Source organism: Trichechus manatus, unplaced genomic scaffold, assembly GCF_000243295.1.
Source record: "Trichechus manatus latirostris isolate Lorelei unplaced genomic scaffold, TriManLat1.0 scaffold00152, whole genome shotgun sequence".
Taxonomy (NCBI): Eukaryota; Metazoa; Chordata; class Mammalia; order Sirenia; family Trichechidae; genus Trichechus; species Trichechus manatus.
Genome location: NW_004444088.1, coordinates 3,022,080 through 3,046,456, shown reverse-complemented (window position 1 = coordinate 3,046,456; position 24,377 = coordinate 3,022,080). Strand labels below are relative to the sequence as shown.

Here is a 24,377-nt window from a genome sequence, read left to right as displayed (position 1 = left end):
CACAATCTAATCCCCTGAAAGAATAATGTTCCTACGTATCTGAGGGAATATGAACACAGGAGAGAGAGACAAGAATTCTCCCCGCAGAACTCTGTTATAGCCCAAACTGAAAATAAACCAAATGCTCATCAGTAGTAGAGAAGACAATCAAATCACGGTATAGTCAAACCATGCCATGTCTTACCACAATGAAAATAAATGAGCATGAGTTGAAGAATCTTAACACAATCCTGTGTGGACAAACAAAACACAAAAGAATGCATACCACCCATTCCATTTATAGAGTCCAAATGAGGCAGAACTGATCATATTGTTTGGGGATCTATACATACTGGTGTACCTGTAAAGACAATCAAGAAAATAGTTACCATGAAATTTAGAAGAGTAATTACCTGAGCAGGGAATAAAGAGGGCTTTGGGATCAAGAAGGGATACAAGGAGTGGCAGCAGGGGCTTCTGTGATGTTGGCAGTGTCCTATTTTGTGACCTGGGAAGTTTTGTTTATGCCTCTGTTAATCTGTATCTATATGTTTATGCACTTTTCTGTAAGTTTTAAATAGTTTGCAATAAAAATGTTTCTTTACAGGTAATGTACTAAAGAATAGGAGATTATCCTAATTAAAAGCGTGGCACAGTTAGACATGGTACTAGGGAATTAAATTTTACTCCATCCAATGCTATAAGATTTTTAAAAACTCACTTATGACACCTGTTTGTTGCAATGATGTCCTATTCTACTTCTTCACTGATTACAATTGGAATTAAATTTGGCTTGAATTTTCTGGCAATATAAAAAGATGTGATTACAAATATAAACTTAGTCCCTGTAGTTATCCTTAGGATAACTCTTTTTTAAAAAGAAATTATATTGCTTAATAATAACATTCAACATTTTTAATTATGACTGAAAAATCAATATACCTGCAGGTCTATGAGAGTGAGTATAATTACTTATTGCTGTAAGTCCCTGAGTTTTGGAGTGACCTATTACACAGCATCATCACGGTAATAATTGACTAATATATAGGGAATAAATAAAACAACTAAAAAGTGAGATATTCCATAATTCACATGACTAACAAAATTATTTCTCTTTTCTGAATATCAGTTTATCTTGCCTAGTATACTCTGAATCAGATCTAAAACATTCTAAATCAAACTTTAATAATAACAACTAAAATTCTTTAAGCACTTATTATGTGTTAGGCATGTGAATGGATTATTTACTTTAATCTTCGTAACACCACATTATGATAGATACTGTTAATGATAGCTGGGCACCATCCAGTTCTTCTGGTCTCATGGCAAAGGAGGCAGTTGTTCATGGAGGCAGTTAGCCACACATTCCATATTATCCACTTATTCCTGGTTCTTCTTTTTCCTCTGTTGCTCCAGGTGCATAGAGATCTGGATGGTCGCTTGCAAGCTTTTAAGACCCCAGGCCCTCCACAATGAACTAAGAGGTAGAACAGAAGCACTAAACACATTATTAGGCCAATTAACTGGGATGTCTCATGAAACCATGACCGTACACCTCCAAACGAAGGAACAAAATCCCATGAGGTGTATGGTTGTATATAAGCAGCCTCAGCAGCTACTCTTTTTGTTTGTTTGTTTGTTTGTTTTTAGTCGTTGTTGTAAGTATATCTAAGTGTAAAACTATACTACATCTAAGTATAAAACTTATTAACAGCAATTGCAATAATCAGCTGTGCAACCCTGTCCTTAATCAACATGGTTTTTCCTTCACTGTTAACCCTCCCTTTCCTCCTCCCGCCTGCCCACTAATAGACTTTGTAACCACTAATAAACTTTGGTCTCTATACATTTGCCTTTTCTTGTCTTTTTACATAAGTGAGGTCATGCGGTATCTGTCCTTTTGTGATTGACTTATTTCACTCAGCATAATGCCTTCAAGCTCCATCCATATTGTAGCATGCATCAAGACTTCATTTCTCCTGCTAGCTGAGTACTATTCCATTGTATGTATGTACTAAATTTTGTTTACCATTCATCTAGGTTGTTTATCTGTTTAGGTTGTTTCCACCTTCTGGCTATTGTGCATAGTGCTGAAATGAACATTGCTGTACACATCTCTGTTTGGCAAGGCTACCATTACTGAACATTCTGATCAAAGAGTCTATAGAAAAATCCTGATCAAAAGGGGGAAAATGCAGAACAGAATTTAAAATTCTCATGGAGTCCAGACTTTCTGGAGCCATGGAGGCTGGATGAAACCCTGAAACTATTGCCCAGAGATAATCTTTAAACCTTAAACCAAAAATATCACTGAAGTCTTCTTAAAACCAAACAATAGTTTAGCTTAACTATTAAAGAATGTCTGCCTTGAGCATTGTACTGTTTCAAGACCTATCTATGTAGGATTAAATTGACAACAAAAACTCGAAAGATTAAATAGGAAACTAAGGGGACAGTGAGTTTATATTAATGGGGGTGGAACAACTCAGAAAAGGAGGGTGAGAACAGTTGCACAACTTGAAGAATGGGATCAATGTCATTGAATTGTTGAACTCATGTATGTTTTGCTGTATATATTCTCAAGAACAAGAACAAAATAAACAAAATTAAATAAAAAGATAGATACTGCTATTATCCCCATTTTATAGAATGGCTTATAATGCCCTAAGTGACTCAACTCCTGCCTTCTCCCCAGTGTCCAGAACTGCTCTTTCTTTTCACTCTCACTACTGACTTCTTAATTATTTGTACTTACCAGCTATGCTCCCAACTTCATGGGCCAGCCCTTTAGTATGGTATATTTCCTCCTCTTCCCAAAATTGCCTGGTGATCTCCTGCTGTCTTTTATCTCTCAGCTCAGAGTTGTCTTACCCAAAACAGGCTTTAGGGACCTGCTTCAGCCTGGATCTTTGTTATATGTATTATACGTTATATGTATTAGTTTCCTATTGCTGCTGTAACAAACTACCACAAACTTAGTGGCTTTAAACAGCACAGATGTATTATCTTACGTATCTGGAAGTCAGAAGTCCTAAAATGAAGGTGTCAGCAAGGTTGCATTCCTTCTGGAGGCTTTAGGAGAGAATCCATGTCTTTGTCTTTTGCAGCTTCCAGAGACTGCCTGCATTGTGAGGCCTGCTTCTGGCTTTTTCCTCCACCTTCAAGGCCAGCAGGGTAGCATCTCCAATCTATCTCTATCTCTCTCTGACCTCTGCTTCTATCATCACATTTCCTTTTGTGAGTCTGAGCCGCACGCTTCACTTGTGACTATATTGGGCCAACTTGGATAATCCAAGATAATCTTCCCATTTCAAGATCTGTAATTTAATCACATATGCAAAACCCATTTTGCTGTGTAGGATGATATAGTCACAGGTTTCAGGGGGCCATTATTCTACCTACATAATATACATATTTCCTGGAAATTTTCATAACATCATAGTTTGCAAGTCTGTATTTGCATGATTATTGGTAAATATCTCCACTCTGTCCCTTGAGGACAAAGATTGTGACTTGTCATTATTATATTGCCAGCTCATTGCTCAGTGCTCTGCACATGGCAAGGCCTCAAAAAATATTTGTCCAAACGCATCAATGGTTGAATAAGTCAACACTGACATACAGCTGCTCCAAAAGCTGCTATAATCTTAATCGGCATAAATACAAACTTCAGAATATGAAACATCAGTTAGATAGTTTGCTTCACCCTGCTTGAGTGGTCAAAAACACCTGGCATATTGTGTTTGGTTCACACTTCAAGCGTGAATGAAGTGAACTGGGGTACACTTAAAGGATAGCCTCAGCATGGTAATGTAAAAACAGGATTGTTGATAATGTTTGGGGCTGAACTGGGAGAGATAAGGAAGGGAGTGAAGCAAAGAAAACCCCATCATCAAAACTACCATCACCAATATTATCATAGTGATCGGTGTGTGTGTGTGTGTGTGTGTGTGTGTGTGTATGCCTCACATGTGTGCTTTTAAAAGCATCATCTTTTTTGGGTGCACTTTGCCCGAGCAAAAACTTTTGGAACATTTCCAAAAGTAATTATTCTTTTGAGAAGTAATTTTAGTAGTCCTGATAAGCAGAGACAAAATTGTTTTGAAATGACATTTTAAATTGTATATTGATACAAATTGAATATTCAAGTATAATTAAATTAATTACAGGAATTTTTTGATGGTTCAATAGCAGCTACTATTAACTTTAGTCTTTGAAATGCTCACCATTGAAAAGGAATCCAGTGGTTTAATATGTGAAATTAGTTTCCAGAGAATACATTTTTAGTATGTGAGTGATTAACTCCTTCTCTAGTGCTGGACGCAACATTTGTCCAAAGTTTTTTCCTTTGGGCAGCTAAAATGGGCCAGAAATTTGAGAGAGATTTAACACTTAGAAAGGATACTGGTCTCAGAGATTTAACACTTAGAAAGGATAAATGCTTCTTCTGACAATGATGACACAGAGTCTTGGAGTAGTTTCCAGTATTTTAATGTGTTACAATCTCGCTTGAATGCTTTATGACCCGTTGTATTTCTTCCTACCTTCATTCATTTATTCATTTTTTTATCCAACAAAAATTGAGAGAATGCCTACTATGTGTCAGATACTATTCTAGGGACTGGGAATACATTGGAAAAGAAAACTTATAAAAATCCCTGTTCTCATGGAGAGCATTCTAGCGGTGGAGACAGAAAACAAACATAATGAAAAAACAAAAACGTAGCATATTACAGATGGTGATAAGGGTTATGGAGAAAAATAGGGCAGAGGAAGGGGGCAGGAGCTCCAGCGAGGGGGATGTTGCAATTTTAAATAGGGTGGTGGGTGACAAGGTGACACTGAAATGGTTTGAAAAAGGTGAGGGAGCCAACAAAGTGGGGACAGGTGTCTAGGCAGAAAAGCAGCCAGTGCAAAGGCTCTGTGGTGAGAATGTGCCTGGTATATTCCAGTCAAAGTGGGAAGGTCAATGTGGCTGGAGCAGAGTGGACCAGGGATTAATCATAAGATATGTGGACATGGAGGTACTGGGTGGGGATGGAAGTGGGCTCGAAGACGTTGGTGAAGATCTTGGCTTTTAATTGGAGTGAGGCGGGCAGCCCTTGAAGGGTTTTGACCCAGGCTGACTCCAGCTACTGTGTAGGTAGACTGTAGTGATAACAAGATGGTTATAAGGAGATCAGTTAGAAGTCTACTGAGCTAATCTAGGCGAGGAACTTGGAGCAGGATGTTGGTAAGTTGTCAGGTTTGGGTAGTAGTTAGAGCTTATAAGATCACTGATGGATTGGATGTGGGGTGAAAAGAGAGGAGTTCAAGAAGACTCAGGGTTTTCGGCTCGAGTGAAGAAAGGCTGGAGTTGTCCTTAACTGAGAGGGAAAGGAGCTGGTTTGAGGACAACGTGTATTCTTTGATTAGGTACAAACTCTCATGCGATTGTGTTCAGGTATGAGGCAATTCTTAGGTAAGGGAAGGTGTAACAGTTACCTTTGGGAAGGGCTATGTAGGTTATACAATAAGGGTGACATTGAGGTAGAGGGCTACATCTCATTTTATATCCATTAAGTGGCTGGTATAGAAACATTTTACACTTGAATCTGGTAAATCTGAGATTCTTTAACGTCTTTCGGATCAGAGGTGAACAGAGATATGAGAAAACATGGATAAAGAGCTTTGAAGACAAAATTCAGGCCCAGGCCCCATATTTCTTCATTATGAATTAGGGCAATAAAACTTTTATAGCTGGAAAATTGTTATTTTTCATAATGGCTCCCTTTGTACTCACTATTGTGATTGAGTATTAATACAGTGCATGCTTGGTTCTAAGAAACAGAACTGCTGATGAAAAGAAGGTGTACATGCTTGTTTAGCTGCTTAATAAATAACCATTGGATGATGGTTTTGCTGTATGTTTAAAGGGTAATTCTTCTTCTGTTGCTTTAGAGAGTTCATTTGGCATTCTAAAAATGGACGTAATTTCCAAGGGTGGCCAAAATGTATCAATTAGTCTGACATCTAAGACTTTTTAACGGATCTATAAATTTCCAATTTCCTTTGCCATCTTAACCATGGTAAATCATCCTGAACAAGATCACTGTTTTGAACAACAGCCTCCTTATTAGCTGAGATCAACTGAGATTAGAAAATGAAAAGTACACTAGATACTGAGAACTCTTTACGAAACCATATTTGTAGGATGAGTATGGAATGAAGATTAATGTGTTATTTTCAGCTTCTAAATCATTGATATAAAAATGTACTTTCTGTTTCCCACTGCTGAATTATAATATATATTTGAATGGTTTGCTTGCTTGCAAGTATTATCTTTTCCCTGTTGAGTTCAGGTATTGATGGAAGAGAAGGATTTTTCATTTAAATGTATCTTTCTTTGCACGCCATCTGTGTTTCTGAAAGTGATCTACACATTAAATTGTGTAAAATTGATTATTTTTTCCATTGAATTATAAATTAATGACTAGATTCTTTGTTTTAATTTTCTGATTGATTTTTATTTGCTCTTAGAATAAAATACAAGATCCTTAGCATATTGTGTGGATGTTATGTGATCTGGGCTCTGCCTACCTCTAAAGATCATGTCATTACACCTTCCTCTTCTATCTCCCAGCCCCAGCTCTACTGGTCTTCCTTCAAACCAAATCCTTCAACCTCAAGATTGTTGCATGCATTGTTTAAAATTTTAAATCTCAAACACTTCCTGCTTTATTTTTTTCCAGATAGCACATACAGTACATTACTTTCTTAATTAATTGTCTGTCTTCCACTAAATAGAAAGCAGCCTTCACAAGTACATGGATTTTTATCTCTCTTTGTTCATTGCTGAATCTCCAGCATTTAGAACTATGTTGGTATATACCACCTACTTAAAAAAAAAAAAAAGATGAATGAATGAATGATTTATCCTGGAATACTCTTTCCTTTTCTCTAGACCTAGGTAACTCCTACTCATCATTCAAATTCCAGGTTAAATGTCACTTTTTCAAGCTACCTTTTTTGACCTCTAAGACAAAGTCAGATTCTCTGTATTTCCTGTGCTTCTTCATAGTACCTAATATAACTTTAATTTATAAAGTCCATTATTTGTGAAATCACTTGTTTAATTTCTGACTCCCCCCACCAAGTTGTAAACTCTTGTGGAACAGAAAACCACCTCTATTTTGTTCTTAACCATATCCTCAATAACCAGCACAATGCCTAGGTAGAGCACATAGAGATGCTCAATAAATTATCTGTTGAGCGAAAACATGGGTGGATGGATGGATGGATGGATGGATGGGTAGATGGATTAAGTAACTCCTCATTATAAATTTCAGTAACTCTGTTCCATTTATTCCATATACTCCTAACAAAATCTAGTGTTTCGTGAACCACAAAGGAATGTTTTAGTATATTGGAGAAGTTCCTCTTTAAATGTGCCCCTCCATGAATTCAATAATGCTTGTAGAATCCCTTAGAGTTAATGCTTCACAACCACCTCTTCATCGCAAGTTATTTAGTTAAATAAATACTTCATGAGGCCCTCCTCTGCAGTGGAAAGTAGGTCATGTGAACAGTGACAAGGTCATGAGCTTTAAAACAGAAAGATCTCTTCCTCTTTTACTGCTTGGGCCATCTGGGCCACGTTACCAGTAGAACCTCAGGTTCTTCATGTATCAGGTAGAAATAACAATACCTACTTTGCAGGGTGTTTGTAAGGAGTATTGAGAATGAATGTAACATGCCTGCCACAGAGTAGGTGTTCAAAAGATGGCAGCTGTTACTACTATTGTTAGAAGATAAGCCCTTCTAGAGGGCAGACTGTACGTGTATTCCTAGTACTATAACAGAATGCACTCAATAAAGGTTCGTCAAACTGACCAGAAGTGGGAATAAGTGCTACTTCTTGACTCTCAAGGGACTTAAAATCTAGTTAAGAAAATAAGTTCCAAAACAGATTCATAAAATATTTGGATAATAAAACAATATTTATTATAGTTTATAATACATACAAAATTCAAGCAAAATATGTTACAGACCATAAGTGGTATGGCTGGCCAAGCAGAAAGTAATGAGGTTTCTGGCTGTAGTTACTGAGAAATGATAAATTAACGTGTGTGTTTCTGTGGTATATACCTATAAGCCTCCTATGAAAACATTCAGTTTCTTCAGCAAAATTTGATGCGGGGCTATATCAATATTGAAGTTGTCAAGGATTTCATTTTACTTGGATCCACCAACAACACCCATGGAAGCAGCAGACAAGAAATCAAACAACATATTACACTGGGCAAATCTGCTGCAAAAGACCTCCTAAAAGTGTTAAAAAGCAAAGATGTCACTTTGAGGGCTATGATGCACCTGACCCAAGTCATGGTATTTTCAATCAGCTCATATGTACATGAAACCTGGATAATGAATAAGGAAGGCCAAAGAAGAATCGATGCCTTTGAATTATGGTGTTGGCCAAGAATATTGAATATACCATGGACTGCCAGAAGAACAACACATCTGTCTTGGAAGAAGTACAGCCAGAATGCTCCTTAGAAGTGAGAATAGCAAGACTTCTCTCACGGACATGTTATCAGGAGGAACCAGTCCCTGGAGAAGGACATCAAGCTTGGTAAAGTAGAGGGTCAGTGAAAAAGAGGAAGACCCTCAGTGAGATGGACTGACACAGTGGCTGCAATAATGGGCTCAAGCATAACAACGACTGCAAGGATGGCACAAGATTGGGCATGTTTCGTTCTGTTGTACATACGGTCGCTATGAGTCAGAACCGACTTGACGTCACCTAAAAATAACAACATACCAATGTTGAATAAAATGGATCAACATGCTGCTTCTGTTTTACTTAACACACAAAATCGGATTTTTGATCTTGGGTATCAAGGTGTATTTGTCATAGTAATGGATGCTTTATTTATTTATTTGTAACAATCTGTGTTTAGCTAAAGATCACTAATAGGTTAATATTGGGTAATATTACTCAAATAGGTCTGTATTATGCTGGCTACATGCTAGTCCTTTAAAACTAGAACACAGACTCAATTCCATGTCTCTCTCACTCCTTTGTAGAGTGTTTAACACAGATTTTCAATTTGTATTGCATCATCCACAATCATTACAAATCACTGTCCTTTCGTCTTACCAAACGCTTTGCTTGCAGCTCCAATAGACGGGAGTGAGAGAGCGTGAACAGAGTTTTGTTTTGTTTCTTCTAAGTCATTCTTGCCTTTGTAACTTAAGTGTCTCTGTAAAGGCATTTGACATAGATCCAAACATAAGAGGCAGCCCCATTAAGGCTTCTGGATACACTGTCCATCACACTGAAAGCTTCAGATCTCTTATTACTGAATTGACTGTAACCACCAAACATCTTCAGAAGTCCTGACATTAGAAAAAGAGATGATGATCTTCTTCCACCGACTTCAAACCCACGTGGATGAAATGGTTCAGAATCCACTAGGTCACCTGGCACGCAGGCACACATCTGCTTGCCCTGGCTACACGTGCAGAGGGAAGCCTAGGAGACCACCTGGAGCTCCTGGATGAAGCCACTTGCCCACACACTTGCATCGCAGTGGTGGACAACTCTCCTGGAAATACGCATGCACACACACACTCACACCCATGGGATACACCTAGAGGAAAATATTATTATTTATTCATGCACACACACACACACACACACACACACGCGCGCGCGCTTGGAATACACCTGCATCACAGTGGTGGACAACTCTCCTGGAAACGCGTGTGCACACACACACACCCACAGGATACACCTAGAGGAAAATAAATACTATTTATTCACTTGCTCACACACACACAGACAGCACATACTTAGAATAAAACCAAAACCAAAATCCCATTGCCCTCGAGTCAATTCTGACCCATAGCGACCCTGTAGGTCAGAGCAGAACTGCCCCATAGGGTTTCCAAGGAGCAGCTGGTGGATTCAAACTGCAGACCTTTTGGTTAGCTGCCATAGTTCTCAACTAATATGCCTCCAGGCTTCCCGCTTAGAATAAAGCATTTGCTTATCCAAATAAGTAAAGCTCACTTATTTTACATTCGTTTTTAGGCCAGCACAAAACCCCCGGAATTTTGGCTTGCTTTTTGAAACGAGCCATTCCCAGAGGAGTTCATCTGTGGGTGCGTCTCCCGAGTGAACAAAGCATCAGTAACTCTGCCTGCGTTTCCGCCCTCCCTCAACTCCCGGGGGCTGGCTGGCGCCGGCCGGACCGGGTGTCCTCCCCGCCCGGTGACCGCGCCGAGGGCGGGGCGAGCAGGCGGCCAGGAAATGCCCAGGAGTGCGTGTCACCTGCCCCACCACTTGTTGATTCCCTGGAGCGCCGCGTTCCAAGCCTGGGGCCCCCAGAGCGCTACCTGGCTCACCTGTCCGCCCCGCGCGGCCCCGGGGAGCACCTGAGCCGCCTCGGGGACCCCTGCGCCCCACTTCACAGCCATGAGCAAGCTGGGCAAGTTCTTTAAAGGGGGCGGCTCTTCGAAGAGCCGAGCTGCCCCTAGCCCCCAGGAGGCCCTGGCCCGACTTCGGGAGACAGAGGAGATGCTGGGCAAGAAACAAGAGTACCTGGAAAACCGAATCCAGAGAGAACTCGCCCTGGCCAGGAAGCACGGCACGCAGAACAAGCGAGGTACGCGCGGGGTCTGGGCCTCAGCCAGCTCCTCCAGCCTTGTCCTGGGAACGGTGCCCCCACAGCACCCCCAGGCCCCGGGCGGCCAGGTGGGAGCCCCTTCAGCTCTGCTCCTGCGGTCTATCCGGAAACTGTACTGACCACCAGGGCCGGGACTGGGGCGAGCTGAGGGGGGCTTTTGATTAAAAGCAAAATGTTAAAGGCAGGATTGGTATTTTACTGATTTTTTTTCCCCGTTTTGTCTCTAGTTCCTGTTCTCTCTCCGCTGGGGCTTCTTTATTTAAAGTTCTGCTATTTCGTTCATTGTGGATTTTTTTCTTTGAGTTTTAAAAAGATGGCATTGAATTATTACTTATCTCGATTACTGAGTTTTGGACACTTACTTTAAATTTTGCTCCGGACGCCTTCACCCTAGTCCCAGCCCTGCCGACCCCAAGACTAAACTTCCCATTTTCAAGCTTTCTGCTGTGCGTTTGTGTGCCGAGTGGCCCCATGTTAGCGTGTGCGCACATCCCCAGTGAGGCACGGCCTAGTAAGTCCTGGTTTAGCTTGCTCCTCAGAGGTTGAAAACTTCAGCTGGTTGCTGGGCAGTTGAGGGGGGAAAAAGAAAAAAAGTAATAGAATTAAACTTCCTATCATTGTCCTTTGCATACACAAGGGACTTGGAGTCCGTAGTGAATCTTGTTGCTCCTGTTGAACCTTGAACGGTTTGCACTTTGCAAAACTTAATTGCCTTCTTCAGAATATGGCTCTCTACACAGAGAATAAATAGAACGTGAAGAACAGAGTTAACCAGCAGCCGTAGCATGTATAAAAACCCAGGGAGAAGTTGAAGTGGTTGACTGTTGTCACACCAGGTCCCCGGCAGACCCAGAAACAGAAGTGACCATGCAGGACCTCCCTGACTACCAAACCTTGAACAGCTGCATCCTGAAGTCAGCTTCTTGAGTCATAACAAAGCCTTGAGAAGACTTAGCTCACCCTGAATGATGCTACCACGGTTTAATGCAGGCAAGGAATGATGTCTCAGCCAGGTGACCTTGAAAACTCTGCATCTTTCCCATAAAAGTGTGCCTAATACCTTTGTGTCCACTTATTATCAACACTATAAAGGCCAAGTTTCATTTTTCTGTGCTACTGCATGTAACTTTTGTCCTATTATAGTCTGTTGTAGAGCTAAGTTCTAGTTTCTATTTTTAGTTTATGTGGGAAAATATTTTGGGAGCTTATTAAATGGCCATTTCTACAGAGAGACCATGTCATTCTGGTTTGCTAAGTGTCATTGGTTGTTCTGTGACTTGGCCCTTTCTCTTCATTTGATGGAAATTTGCTTAAAAAAGTTTTTTACCCCCTTTAGTCTGTCACCCACTGGGATTTGTATATAGCTGTGTCTATAGTGGTTTGCTTGTAAATACTGGTTTTAAAAATCTGAAAATTCGAACATCTGCTTCTTGGAAGTAGTAAAAATATAGATTTGCTTTTGAAAGACAAAAATGTAAAATAATACAGCTTTTTTTTCCAAAATGTTCTCCAGGTGGCAATCTACTAAAGTGTATCACATGCAGACTTTAACAATAAAGACCAAAAATAAAAAATAAAAATGAAAGATAAGACTAATTAGAAGCTGTAACGTCCTTAGATCAGGGAAGTTACAGATGCAAGGACCAAGTGCAGACAGACAATTGGTGTTAGAAACGTCACTTATTCTTTGTCATTTATCTTTGGGAGATTTGCTGGTGTTACAGTGACCCTGGGAATAGGAAGAGGCTTGTTAGCATGAGGTCATCTGTAATCTAAACTATGGAAGAATGTAATCACAGGCTCATGCGTTGAAAACACTGTCAACCTCTGCATCTTCCAAATAAACCAGGTAACTTCATATACATGTAGTTACTATCTTCCATTAGCCACCAAGAAATATTTTCACACACATAGTAACGTAAAGCCCAATATAAAAAAAACAAAAACAAAACATTTGCCCTCCAGTCGATTCTGATTCATGGTGACCCCACGTGCATCAGAGTAGAGCTGTGCTCTGTAGGGTTTTTCAATGGTTGAGTTTTTGAAAGTAGATCACCAGGCCTTTCTCTTCCAAGATGCCTCTGGGTGGACTCAAACCCCGGTTAGCTGGCAAACACATTAATGGTTTGTATCACCCAGGGACTTCAAGCCCAACACAAAAAGAACTCAAACCAAACCAGTTGCCGTTGAATTGATTCCAACTCATGGCAACCCTATGTGTGTCCAAGTAGAACTGTGCTCCATAAGGTTTTCAATGGCTGATTTTTTTGGAAGTAGATTGCCAAGCCTTTCTTCCAGGGTGTCTCTGGGTGGACTTGAACTGCCAACCTCTTGGGATGGTAACTGGTTTTTAACTGGGTCCTGTGATACACAATGCCACTGTTAGAAAGGCAGTAATTTATATTATAATCAGAGTGACATATACATGTGCAATTAATTTAAGTTTTCCTTCGGCTAACATGTTGGCAAGAGTTCACAGTTTTTGAGTGGACGGCTAGCATTATTTCAGAAAGGGCTACTCTCCTGACCCCTACAAATTCTTCAATTATCTATCTCTACAACAACCAAAGCTTTGACAGTTAGCAGACTGAATTCAAAATGGATTTTCTTGGTAAAATGAGTAACTTTTTAATTAGCATAATAAATGTTAGAAATGAGATTTTATTGGTGAAATTACGCTATTCTAAAAATGTGGAGTGGCTGAAGTAGTTTAGGGACACTTACTTCCTATCCATATATGAACAAGTTAGAAGAATCTACCAGGTATGTAATTAGCTTTCCATTAGGATGGTACCTCAGGCTTGATCCCCGTCAGTCCAGCCTCTAGTCAGTTTAGGGGATTTCTGATTGAGTGTACCTCCCCGAGGGCACAAAACTCTGCCTTGGAATGTCGCTGTCTGCCTTAGGGCACCCTTTATACACAGTGTGTTGGAGCACCTGGAAAGACATAGAGCTGGAGCTTCACTGAGCTCCCAGAACAGGCTGGGCACACAGTTTCGGCCTGCTTGCTAATAATGTGTTTGTTTAACAAGTGTATACGTGGAATTTAGTCTGAAACTTGCTTTCGTTATAAGTTGGTAGCAAAATTGTGCAGCAGTAGCTAATTCTCCTCACCTGAAACTTTATTCAAATTACTATGATAATAGCTTCTGCTTTGGAGCTCGTAATCTGCTTTGTGGAAAAGGCAACTTCTTATACATCACTTAATTCTTTTTCTGCTTCTTCTAATCATTGTCATCTAGAGCAGTTCTCAACCCTGGGTGAATATTAAAGTTATCTCAGTGCCTTTTCTGTCACCACCGTGGACACTGATATAATTGGCTGGACTGGGCTTAACCCATTGCCGTCGAGTCGGTTTTCACTCATAGCGACCCTATAGGACAGAGTAGAACTCCCCTAGTGGAGGTTAGGCATCGGTATTTTTTTAAAAAGTGCCTCCACCCTTGCTGATTCAGCCCTGTGGCCAGGGTTGAGGATTAGAAGCCTAACTCCATAGTATGCTCGTGAGGTAGGAAAATCAGATCTCTTAGTCTTGCAGAGCTTCCTAACCTTTTCACGTGATGGCACCCATGGGCAATGCTACCATTCATATATCTCACTGAGTTACAAATATAGCAATTCTGGGGACTCTTGATGTGCAAGGCCGCTTGCCTGAAAAGCTGTAGGACATCGGTATCTTAGCATACTGCAAACCCACCCTGTCACACTAGTTTGTCCACCCACCTTAGAGGTCATCTCTTCTAATTCTCTTAGGACGTCTTTTTTATAATATCACTAACAGCTGGTCATCAGGCTTCTGCTTAAATATAATATTCCCATTCAATTTTTAGTAGGTGGGGTGTAGGTTCCAGAAATCTGAACTTTTAACAAATAATGATTCTTATTCGGATACTCACTCCAGTTTGAAAACCTCTGAGGTCTTTATTATTCACAGAGTTTTCAAACTGCAAGGGACCACTCTGCTGTTTGCTCCCGTCACCCGTTCCTCTTGTTGCCTCCCTCCCTCATTATCACTCAGATGCTTGGATGAGAAAGATCTGTTCACCTTCTGTTTACCTGTGTTTACCTCTGTTTACTCTGGAAATATTTCAGGAGCTGCTGACAGGTTCCCATTTGACACATTTGTTAGAAAGTTGTCTTGGTATATAGTTAAGAGCCTGCACTTCAAAGCAGGCAGCCCTGGGTTTGATTCCCAGCCCTGCCCTGCCACGTAGAAGCTGTGTGACCTTAGACCGGTTACTTGGCTTCTCTGCTTCTCAGTTTCCTCATCTGCATAATGGCGATGATAACATTGCTGCTCAGATTTGTGAGGGTTCGTGGTGGTATTGTGTAAAACACTTCGTGCAGCGCTGTATGTATATTAGCCATGGTTATAACAACAGCCTTTTTTTTTTAAAGCTGAAATCTGCTTCCTAGTAAATTCCACTCATTGACCCCAGCTTTGTCTTCGGGACCAACGTTGAGTAAGTCTACTCCATCTGTCATATGAAGACCTCTCCCATATCTGAGGATGGCAGTTATTTCTCTTCTAAGTCTCCCCTTCCTAAACTTCACCTTGTTTACTTCCTTAGTTGCCCCTTACTCCCGAGGTTAGCTTACCAGGGCCGGGTGAGTTCCTAGGGTGTGGGAGTGAGTACCTGGGGCACACTCGTGTGACACTGAGGGCGAGCGCCCCCTTAAATTATGCGCCCGAGGTGCCTCTCTCCTCCTCAGCCTGGTCCTGGCCCTCTTGCTTACCTGGTCAGAGCAGCAACTCCACAGTGTAATTATGTGAAGAAGAGTGGATCCCATCTCAGGCTATCAGTAGGCCTGAAGCTGTTGGGAACTTGGGCTGATAGAGATGAAGGGTTGAGACAGACACGAAGCACCTTTGGCCCAGCATTACACATGATTCCAGTAAAAATCTGGCACGGAGACAATTCAGCCTCTTTACTAAGTGTGTGTTTGGTGGGCAGCAAGTCCCCCATTTTAGTAAGCTGGTTTGGCTTTCATACCTGGGCTCTCTTTTTTTTTTTTTTTAAACCAAGGATGAATCGTGTCATGGTTGGTCTTCCTTGGAGTGGGGGTGTGTGCAGAATCCCGCCCACTTGGCTTAGTGGGAGGAAACTCTTTGGAATCTTGAGTTTATTTTTATTCTAGTTGTCATAGAGCTAAATTCTGCAGCCCTCAGAGGGCCAGAAGGACCTCTGCATAAAGAGGGCTACAACAGTATCAGGTAGTTGGATGCCACATTAGTGAGGCCGAAAACATGGCCCTGGTAATACAAGACAGCCATAGACCGCGGGGCCCTGATGGAAGTCCCCTGGGAGCTATAACTTACCTGGTGACCTCCTTTCTTAAGAGCATTTCTCAAAATACAGTGCTTAGATCACCTATATCAGAATTCCTTGAGGGAGTTTATTAAATGTGCATTCACAAGTACTTCCCTAAAGATTCTAATTTTAGAAATTAGAATCCTGAAATCTGAGCTGTTAATGTATAACTTACTGATTCTGATTCTGATGCCCACTACAGTTTGAAAATCTATGATCTATTATTTTATGGGTTGTTAAACTGGGGAGCCCTGATGGCGCAATGGTTAAGAGCTCAGCTGCTAACCAAAAGGTAGGAAGTTCGAATCCACCAGCTGCTCCTTGGAAACCCTATGCGGCAGTTCTACTCTGTCCTGTAGGGTCATTATGAGTCAGAATTGAATCGATGGAAACGGGTTTGGTTTATTTATTTAAGTTAAATCAGGGGACTTGGTGGCACAGTGGTTAAAGTGCTGAGCTGCTAACCACAGTTTGGTGGTTGAGACCCACCAGCTGCTCTGGCAGGAGAAAGACGTGGCAGTCTGCTTCCGTAAAGATCACAGCCTTGAAAACCCTATGGGGCAGTGCTGTTCTGTCCTGTAGGGTCACTTTGAGTCAGAATCACCTTGACGGCAGGGGGTTTAGTTAAATCAACATGTAAAGCCCGCATTCAGTATTTTACATCTATTTCTATTACACATCATCTTATCCAGTTGTCTTAAATTTATCGAGATGTTTTTGAATTCCAATTTTATTATCTTATATGTAAGCTATTTCTTTTAGTTGAATCACCCACAAACTTAATCAGCAGCCTTTTTTGTTATTGTCAAAGTCTTGGTTAAAATACTCAATAAGGCAGAACCAAAGGCACAGCCTCATGGCTTGGCGGTGGAGACTTCATTCCAGGGTGGCTTCTGCATGATAGCAATAATGTTTCATCCAAGATTCAACTAAAGTATGATCACCAGTTTAACAGGTCAACACTCAGTGAGTTCAGTTATTCATCTAGCTATAAATCCACCTGACCCACATTTCTCACTCATATCATCTTATTTTTCTAACCTTTTCTTATTTCTCCAAGAACACCCCAATATACATTGTGAATTAAATTTCTAAGACCATACTACATTCATATACTTCTGGTTCGCAAATGCAAGTCTATGAGTTGATGATGTGTTAGCACCATCAGATTCACTTGGAGAGCTTTTTAAAATGACACAGCAGGAGATTCTGTTTCAGGAGATGTGGGATAAGGTTGAAGACTTTGGTCCTCAAAACTCTGGAGGATTTTGATGTACAGTCAAGTTAGAAGGCCAGTGGGTGGTCTGTGGGTTTTCCGTGATTCAGCATCCAGTAACTCAAAGAAAAGAAGTGTAGGTGATCAACTTAATATTTTTGATCTTAACTCATATTGGCTTCTGGTAATCATCTTCCTTGCTAATTCCTCAGATGCTTGAGTACAGAATATTTCTGTTCTACAATCATTCTGTCAATTATGTATGAGACAATGGGTTCTGAGTTTGTTGACCTGTGTCATGGCTACTTCTAGAAGGGTTGTTCTTGTTAGGTGCTGTCAAGTCGGTTGCAACTCATAGCGACCCTATGTACAACAGAACAAAACACTGCCAGGTCCTGCGCCATCCTCATAATCTTTATTATGCTTGAGCCCATTGTTGCAGCCACTGTGTCAGTCCATCTCATTGAAGGTCTTCCTCTTTTTCACTGAGCCTCTACTTTACCAAGCATGATGCCCTTCTCCAGGGACTGGTCCCCCTGATAACATGTCTAAAGTACGTGAAACAAAGTCTCATCATCCTTGCTTCTAATGAGCATTCTGGCCGTACTTCTTCCAAGACAGATTTGTTCGTTCTTCTGGCAGTCCATGGTATAGTCAGTGTTCTTCTCTAAAACCATAATTCAAAGGCATCGATTCTTCTTTGGTCTTCTGTATTCATTGTCCAGCTTTCAAATGCATATGAGGTGATTGAAAATACTATGGCTTGGATCAGGCATACCTTAGTCCTCAAAGTGACATCTTTGCTTTTTAACACTTTAAAGAGGTCTTTTGCAGTAGATTTGCACAATGCAATACATCCTTTGATTTCTTAACTGCTGCTTCCATGAGTGTTGATTGTGGATCCGAGTAAAATGAGATCCTTGACAACTTGAATATTTTCTCCGTTTATCATGATGTTGCTTATTGGTCCGTTTGTGAGGATTTTTGTTTTCTTTTAGAAGGGTAATTGGAACTATTTCTTATGTAGCATTAAATCTAGTTTTGAAATATGTTAGGTTTTCTCCATCATGAATTTTTTAATAAATATTAGAACACTTGTTATTAAGTTTCTGCAATTAAATTCCACAAGACTGGATGATAGAGCACAGTTAGGGAAATGGTTACATTAAATAAAGTATAATTTTCTTTGATTGGTACTGTTGTACAATTTGTTAAATTAGTCACAATAAAATAGAATATGGTAGCAAATTTACTACTAAAACCACAACTATGATAAATTCATATGATTTATACACACCCAGAAAACTATGGCAGAAGAGTACTGGGCACTTACTTTCAGAGGTACTTAGGATTACTAGTGTATTTCTTGGTACTTAGGACTATTTCAGATCATTTTCAGAATAACAGAAAGGATAAACTCATGATACTACAGCCAGAGGGAACTAGTAAGAATCTAGTACTGAGGGTTTTTGGGTTTTTTTTAAGTTATGCTTTGGGGTTCAGGTTTGGAAGGGACATTAATAATCTACTTCGGTATTCATTTTTGTGTAATATGCTTCTCTCTCAATTTATACTTTTAATGAACAAAATTATCACAGATACTTGAAATCTACAGATGAGAATTTAAAAAAAAACATATTATCAATCTTCTGCCTTAGTAAACTCTAATGAGAACTTTCAGCAAGTAGTGGTAATTTTAATTTCTCCTACTTGGAACGAGAACCAAGAGTCTGCATTAAATATAAAGCATATTGAAAGCCATTTCCTGAATAATCGGCTTTCCTTTACCAGAGATTTTGATTCCTTACCTCAAACAAGTGGCGCTAATGGAGAATTGCTTGTTGCAAATATGTAGGACCCAGTCTAAAATTTATATGGTCTGCTTCAAAGCAGTAAGAGCTCCTAAACTTGGACCAATGGCTCTTTAAACCCATTTCAGTCACTTACAGGGTTAGCAGCCCTTTTTCCAGGTATTTCCCAACTTGTGGATATTTCCAGGGAGTGGATGGGGGAGAGCCAGAAGCCCTGACTACCATCTACTCCCTGCCACCTCCATCAACTCGTTCCTAAACTCATGACTTAAAATACCAGCAGCGTAATTACTGCCTCAGAGCAAGTCAAAGCAAAACAAACCCCAAAAAGCAAGCAAACAAGAATGGTATTTTAAAATTACAGGAAAGGAAAGGGAAAAGGTTGGGAATGCTTTCCTTAGAAGTTAAATTCTTTATTTGAAACTTAAAATTTAATGTCAACATCTAGTTTAAATGGAATAAAGTTTATACTTTTATGTGTGGCTTAAATAACAAATTTAGAGATATAAAATGGACAGCATTTTGGAGACTTCTTTATTTAAGTATGACTTTCCAGCGAATCTTCTTGGCTCTTTCATATAATGTATATGGTACATAGTCATAATGGTTGTGTGTTATTCACGTGATCATAGCATTGTTCAACAGACCTTTCTCAGTGAGCAGTGCTATTTACATTACCAACACTTTCCATATATGTACTACGTGTAAAATGAAAGTAAATATAACTTTGGAGTTTGAACTCCAGATATTATCCCAACTGAAAATCTCTATTGTGTTAACGGCAGCAAAGAAAATTAGGATTTATATTTATGCCTATTTATATTTATATATATTTTAAAGATCACATGCATAAGGGTCCGGGTTTTATCTTTTTGTGAGCAGTTTAAACATTTTTAATTATGTAAACTATCATGACTTGTCAGATATTATTCTACTACTTACATTTTATGAAATGAAAGGATACTGTGGTTCGTCACCAATTTCAAGGTAACCCTGTTCTTAAAGGAGCCCCTGGGTGGTGCAGATGGTTAATGCTCTCAGCTGCTAATAGAAAGGTTGGAGGTTTGAGTCCACCCAGAGGCATCTCAGAAGAAAGGCCTGGTGACCTACTTCCTAAAAATCAGCCATTGAAAACCCTATGGAGCATAGTTCTACTCTGACACACATGGGGTAGCCATGAGTCAGAGTCACTCGATAGCAACTGGTTATTGGTTACTGGTTACTATTCTTCAAGAATTTCAAACACTGATAATCCCCTTGAGGAGAGGACCTATGTATTTTTCGGAGATTTGTTGACCGTAGTATCTGAAAGAAATGGATGTAGAATCATAGACAGTGAGAGCTGAAAGGGGCTGGGGGAATGTCATTCACTGGTTTTCAGCCTTCAGGTGGTGGAACAGTACAAGGCATGGGGATGTTTGTACCATATCATCGAATACTGCTACATCATATAAACAAGGAATACTTTATTTACAGTTAGAAAATAGAACTGTATTATATATGTTGTGTGTTGTTGAGTTGATTCTGACACATAGTGACCGCATGTGACAGAGTAGGATTGCCGCATAGGGTCTCCTAGGCTGTAATCTTTACAGGCGCAGATTGCCAGATCTTCTCTCCCGTGGAGCAGCCGATGAGTTTGAACCGCCGAACTTTTGGTTAGCACTCAGGTGCTTAATCATTGCGTCACCAGGGTTCCTTGATAATACACAATTACACCCTCAGGTACGTGTTGTCTACTCTGTGGAATTAAATGTAATCAGCTATTTCTGAGATTTTCTGTTAATAACTGCTGGTTAAAGACATACGTTGTTTTTGTAAGATTCTAGGCAACGGCATGTCCACAAAGGTTACCAATTTGTGAGGCTGCCAGTAATAATAGTGGTAAGTAAAAACCCATTCATTCAATTCATTATGCACTCTTAAGGTGTCAAACAATTAATATTTACAGAGAATTTCCAGGAGGTTTTAATTAATATATTGGTATGTTGTCCCGATCGCAAGTTAATTCTACTTACTTGGCGACTGACCTATGAAGCAATCAATTATAAAAAAGAAGAATGGGAAAGGAAATGTAGTCTTTTGTTCGAGCATATTTTCCATTTTTGACAACTGAAGACTGATAGCACTTTTAGGTCATGAGCTTTCCCTTTCAGACTTACCTCCCTTTACACGTGTTCTCTTGAGGAAGCCCTGGGGGGTGCAGAAGGTTAATGCGCTTGGCTACTAACTGAAAGGTTGGTGGTTCGAATCCACCCAGAGGCTCCTCGAAAGAAAGGCCTGGTGATCTACTTTGGAAAAATCAGCCATTGAAACCCCTGTGGAGCACAGTTCTACTCTGACAGACATGGGGCTGCCATGAGTTGGAATCGACTCTATGGCAATTGATTTAATATTCTTTTGGGATATCCTGGCAATGAGAGCTGTGTCTCATCTCCAGAAACAACCATGAGCTCTTTAAATTGAGGCAAGCAGCATCAGCTGGGTTGAAAATAACTTCAGTTTCCTTTGTCCATTTGTCATCTCTGTGGAGATGGGAAGGGCACTGACCATCCTGTCTGTTTCCTCTCTTACACTTTATAATACTAATTAAATCACCACTCTATTACACAGAATCCAGTCTAGAATTACGGCACGTTCACAGCTGTATTCCACTCCCAAATGCCCTTTCCTCGGAGTCTCTTACTGACTTCCCCTAAGCTCCTTCCTTTTTACTGTTTTCTCAGCCATCTGCCACGCCATTCGACAACCCCAGACATTTTTGCTGTGTTCTGGCCTCTTTTTAGCTTGCTATTTACCCTTTTTATGACATTTAATATAGGTGAGACCTCTGAAAATATAGAGGTTCCATATAAGATCTAGCTGGTGTGGCAAGCCGGTGTGATTTGCTCTGTTTTGCGGTTATAGTTCCTGTATTGTTCAGGAATTTCTTGTTGTTTAGTATGAGATTTGCCGGACGGGAGAAGGTTGAGGAGAGAAGGAACGCCTTTCATCACGTATGGTCCTTATTGATGAGTACGGGGAGTACATATGTACACGGTCAACGGGGCTTCATGGGCATTGTCTCCTCTCTGAGGCCTCCCCTTACCCTCCAAAGAGAGCTTATAAATTCCTCTGTGTATCCTCTGAGCCTCGTATAAAAACCCGCTGCCATCGAATTGATTCCGACTCATAGCAACCCTATAGGAGAGAGCAGAACTGCCCATAGGGTTTCCAAGGAGCGGCTGGTGGATTTGAACCGCCAACCTTTTGGTTAGCAGCCATAGCTCTTAACCATTGTGCCACCAGGGTTTTCAAACCTTGTCTAGGCCTCTTACTACTCTCCTCTGTGTCTCCTCTACTCCTTGAGGTGAAGATATAGCTTACACAGGTTAGTATGCCCGGGTACAGTGCCTGTCACATGCAAAACAAACGAACAAACCAAACCCCTTGCCGTCGAGTCAATTCCCGCTCATAGCGACCCTATAGGACAGGGTAGACCACCCCAGAGGGTTTCCAAGGAGCAGCTGGTGGATTTGAAGATGCCAACCTTTTGGTTAACAGCCTGAGCTCTTAACCACTGTGCCACCAGGGCTCTGCTGTAACATAGTAGGTGCTTAAGAAATGTTTGTTGAATGATGAACAAGTGATGGAATCTCCATCTAGTATTCTGCCTCCTCTAAGACTGTTGCCTTCTTTCTTTTTCCCTGCCGCACCTAACACAGTGCCAGGCACGTGGTAATCTTCAGTAAATACTTGTGAGTGACTGAAATAAATGGGCAAAGAATTTTTTTTTTTAAGTGAAGAGTGCCAGGGAAATTAATAATGGGATGGCCGAATAAATTTTAGAATTTTTTAGTATTCCCCCAGCTGTTTCCAGTCTAACCTGTGACTCTGAACAGCGACACCTTTTTTATTCCATTTGTGAAATGCTCATGATGGTGCTGATGCAGACCGGGCTTCTTGAGAACTAAGGCAGAGCACCATAAATAGGAGGTCCTGCTTAATAAGGAGGTGATTTGTCTATAGTAAGAACAGGGCTTACATTAAAGATCCTAAAATAGAACACCACGATCATGAGACTTCCCAGTTAAAAGCAAAGGTGACCTAACTGATTATGTGTGACGCATTATCTTAAGCACTCTCATAGACGGGCTTACTCCTCAGAGCTTCATCTTTTACCTCTCTCTACATGCCATCATCCTGGGTAAGAGAAGAGCCGCTGTAATGCAGTTGCGTATTTCCCTGACAGGTTTGTGTGTACTGTTCCTGGGTATAATGCTTCCTAAAAAGAACCATTCACAATGCGTGATTTATGCACCTGAATGAGCAAAAGAACGACAGATTGACCTTTAAAATCACGATGTCCTTTACATTCGGCACAGACTAGTGAGAGCCCATCCCCTCTGGCAGTGGGGTACAGTAGAGCTGCATAGGGCTAATTTAACTTTGGATCCAGTGGGCAATTCTTACATTTCAGTCCCCATCCTCAGTGGGCTGCAGCGAGGACTCTTCACGTGTCTCTTTAGCAGCAGTACATAAAGAACACTGTTCTGGGGCCCCATTGCTAAAGGAACATCACGGTTATATGAGCAGACAAAGCCGCCGGCTGTTTCTCCACCACAGAGGAAAACACTAGCTTCCTTTGTTTAAAAAGGAATGTTGCCCAGGTCTCACCAGCTGCTTCAAAGCACACACAGGATGAGAGTCTGCAAGATTGGATTGCACCTTCTATGTCCTTCTTTGCCAAATCAGGAGCCGTGCTTGATTTGTAGCGTTTGTTGCATGGCTTTGAAAAGATACAGCTGTTTCAGCCCCAAATTATTGATTAGAAACAAAGTGAAACCCAAAACAGCAAACCCATTGCTAGCAAGTTGATTCCGACTTATAGCGACCTACAGAAAAGCAAAGTGAAGCCGTGGCCAACTCATGATAGGTCAGTGGCATTATAATTTCATGGGAGAAACAGCTCGAGGGGAAACTCCTCATGTACAATTCTTGGTTATTTGGGGCAGAAACCATGTTTCTCCATGTTTAGGAGAAGCCTAAATGGCCAGGCAGAAGTTACAAATGTTAACCGTCCTGGGGCCAGATCCAGAATTGCAGAAGTCCTTGGTTTGGCTGACACAGTAGGTTTTTTTTTAAAATTTTTTAATTGTACTTCAGGTGAAGGTTTACAGAACAAATAGTTTGTCGTTAAACAGGAGTACACATATTGTTTTATGACATTGGTTAACAACCCCACGGCATGTCAACCCTCTCCCTTCTCGACCTTTTTTTTTTTTTTTGGTGAAAATATACACCGTTTCAAAAATTTCTACATTCACAGTTCAGTGACATTGACTATGCTCTTCCAATTGTGCTGCTGTTCTCACTTTAGATAAAGGTTTACAGAACAAAATAGTTT

The 24,377-nt window shown here is 40.6% G+C and overlaps 1 protein-coding gene across 1 annotated transcript in view; it reads left to right on the top strand.

Annotated features, from left to right (window-relative positions):
• Nucleotides 1-10,272: 10,272 nt before the first annotated feature.
• CHMP4C (charged multivesicular body protein 4C) overlaps nucleotides 10,273-24,377 on the top strand; it is a 28,190-nt gene continuing 14,085 nt past the window's right edge. The window contains exon 1 of the mRNA XM_004385991.2: nucleotides 10,273-10,631. Within this exon, the coding sequence (XP_004386048.1) occupies nucleotides 10,442-10,631 (190 nt within the window). The 5' untranslated portion in view covers nucleotides 10,273-10,441. The remainder of the gene's footprint in view (nucleotides 10,632-24,377) is intronic.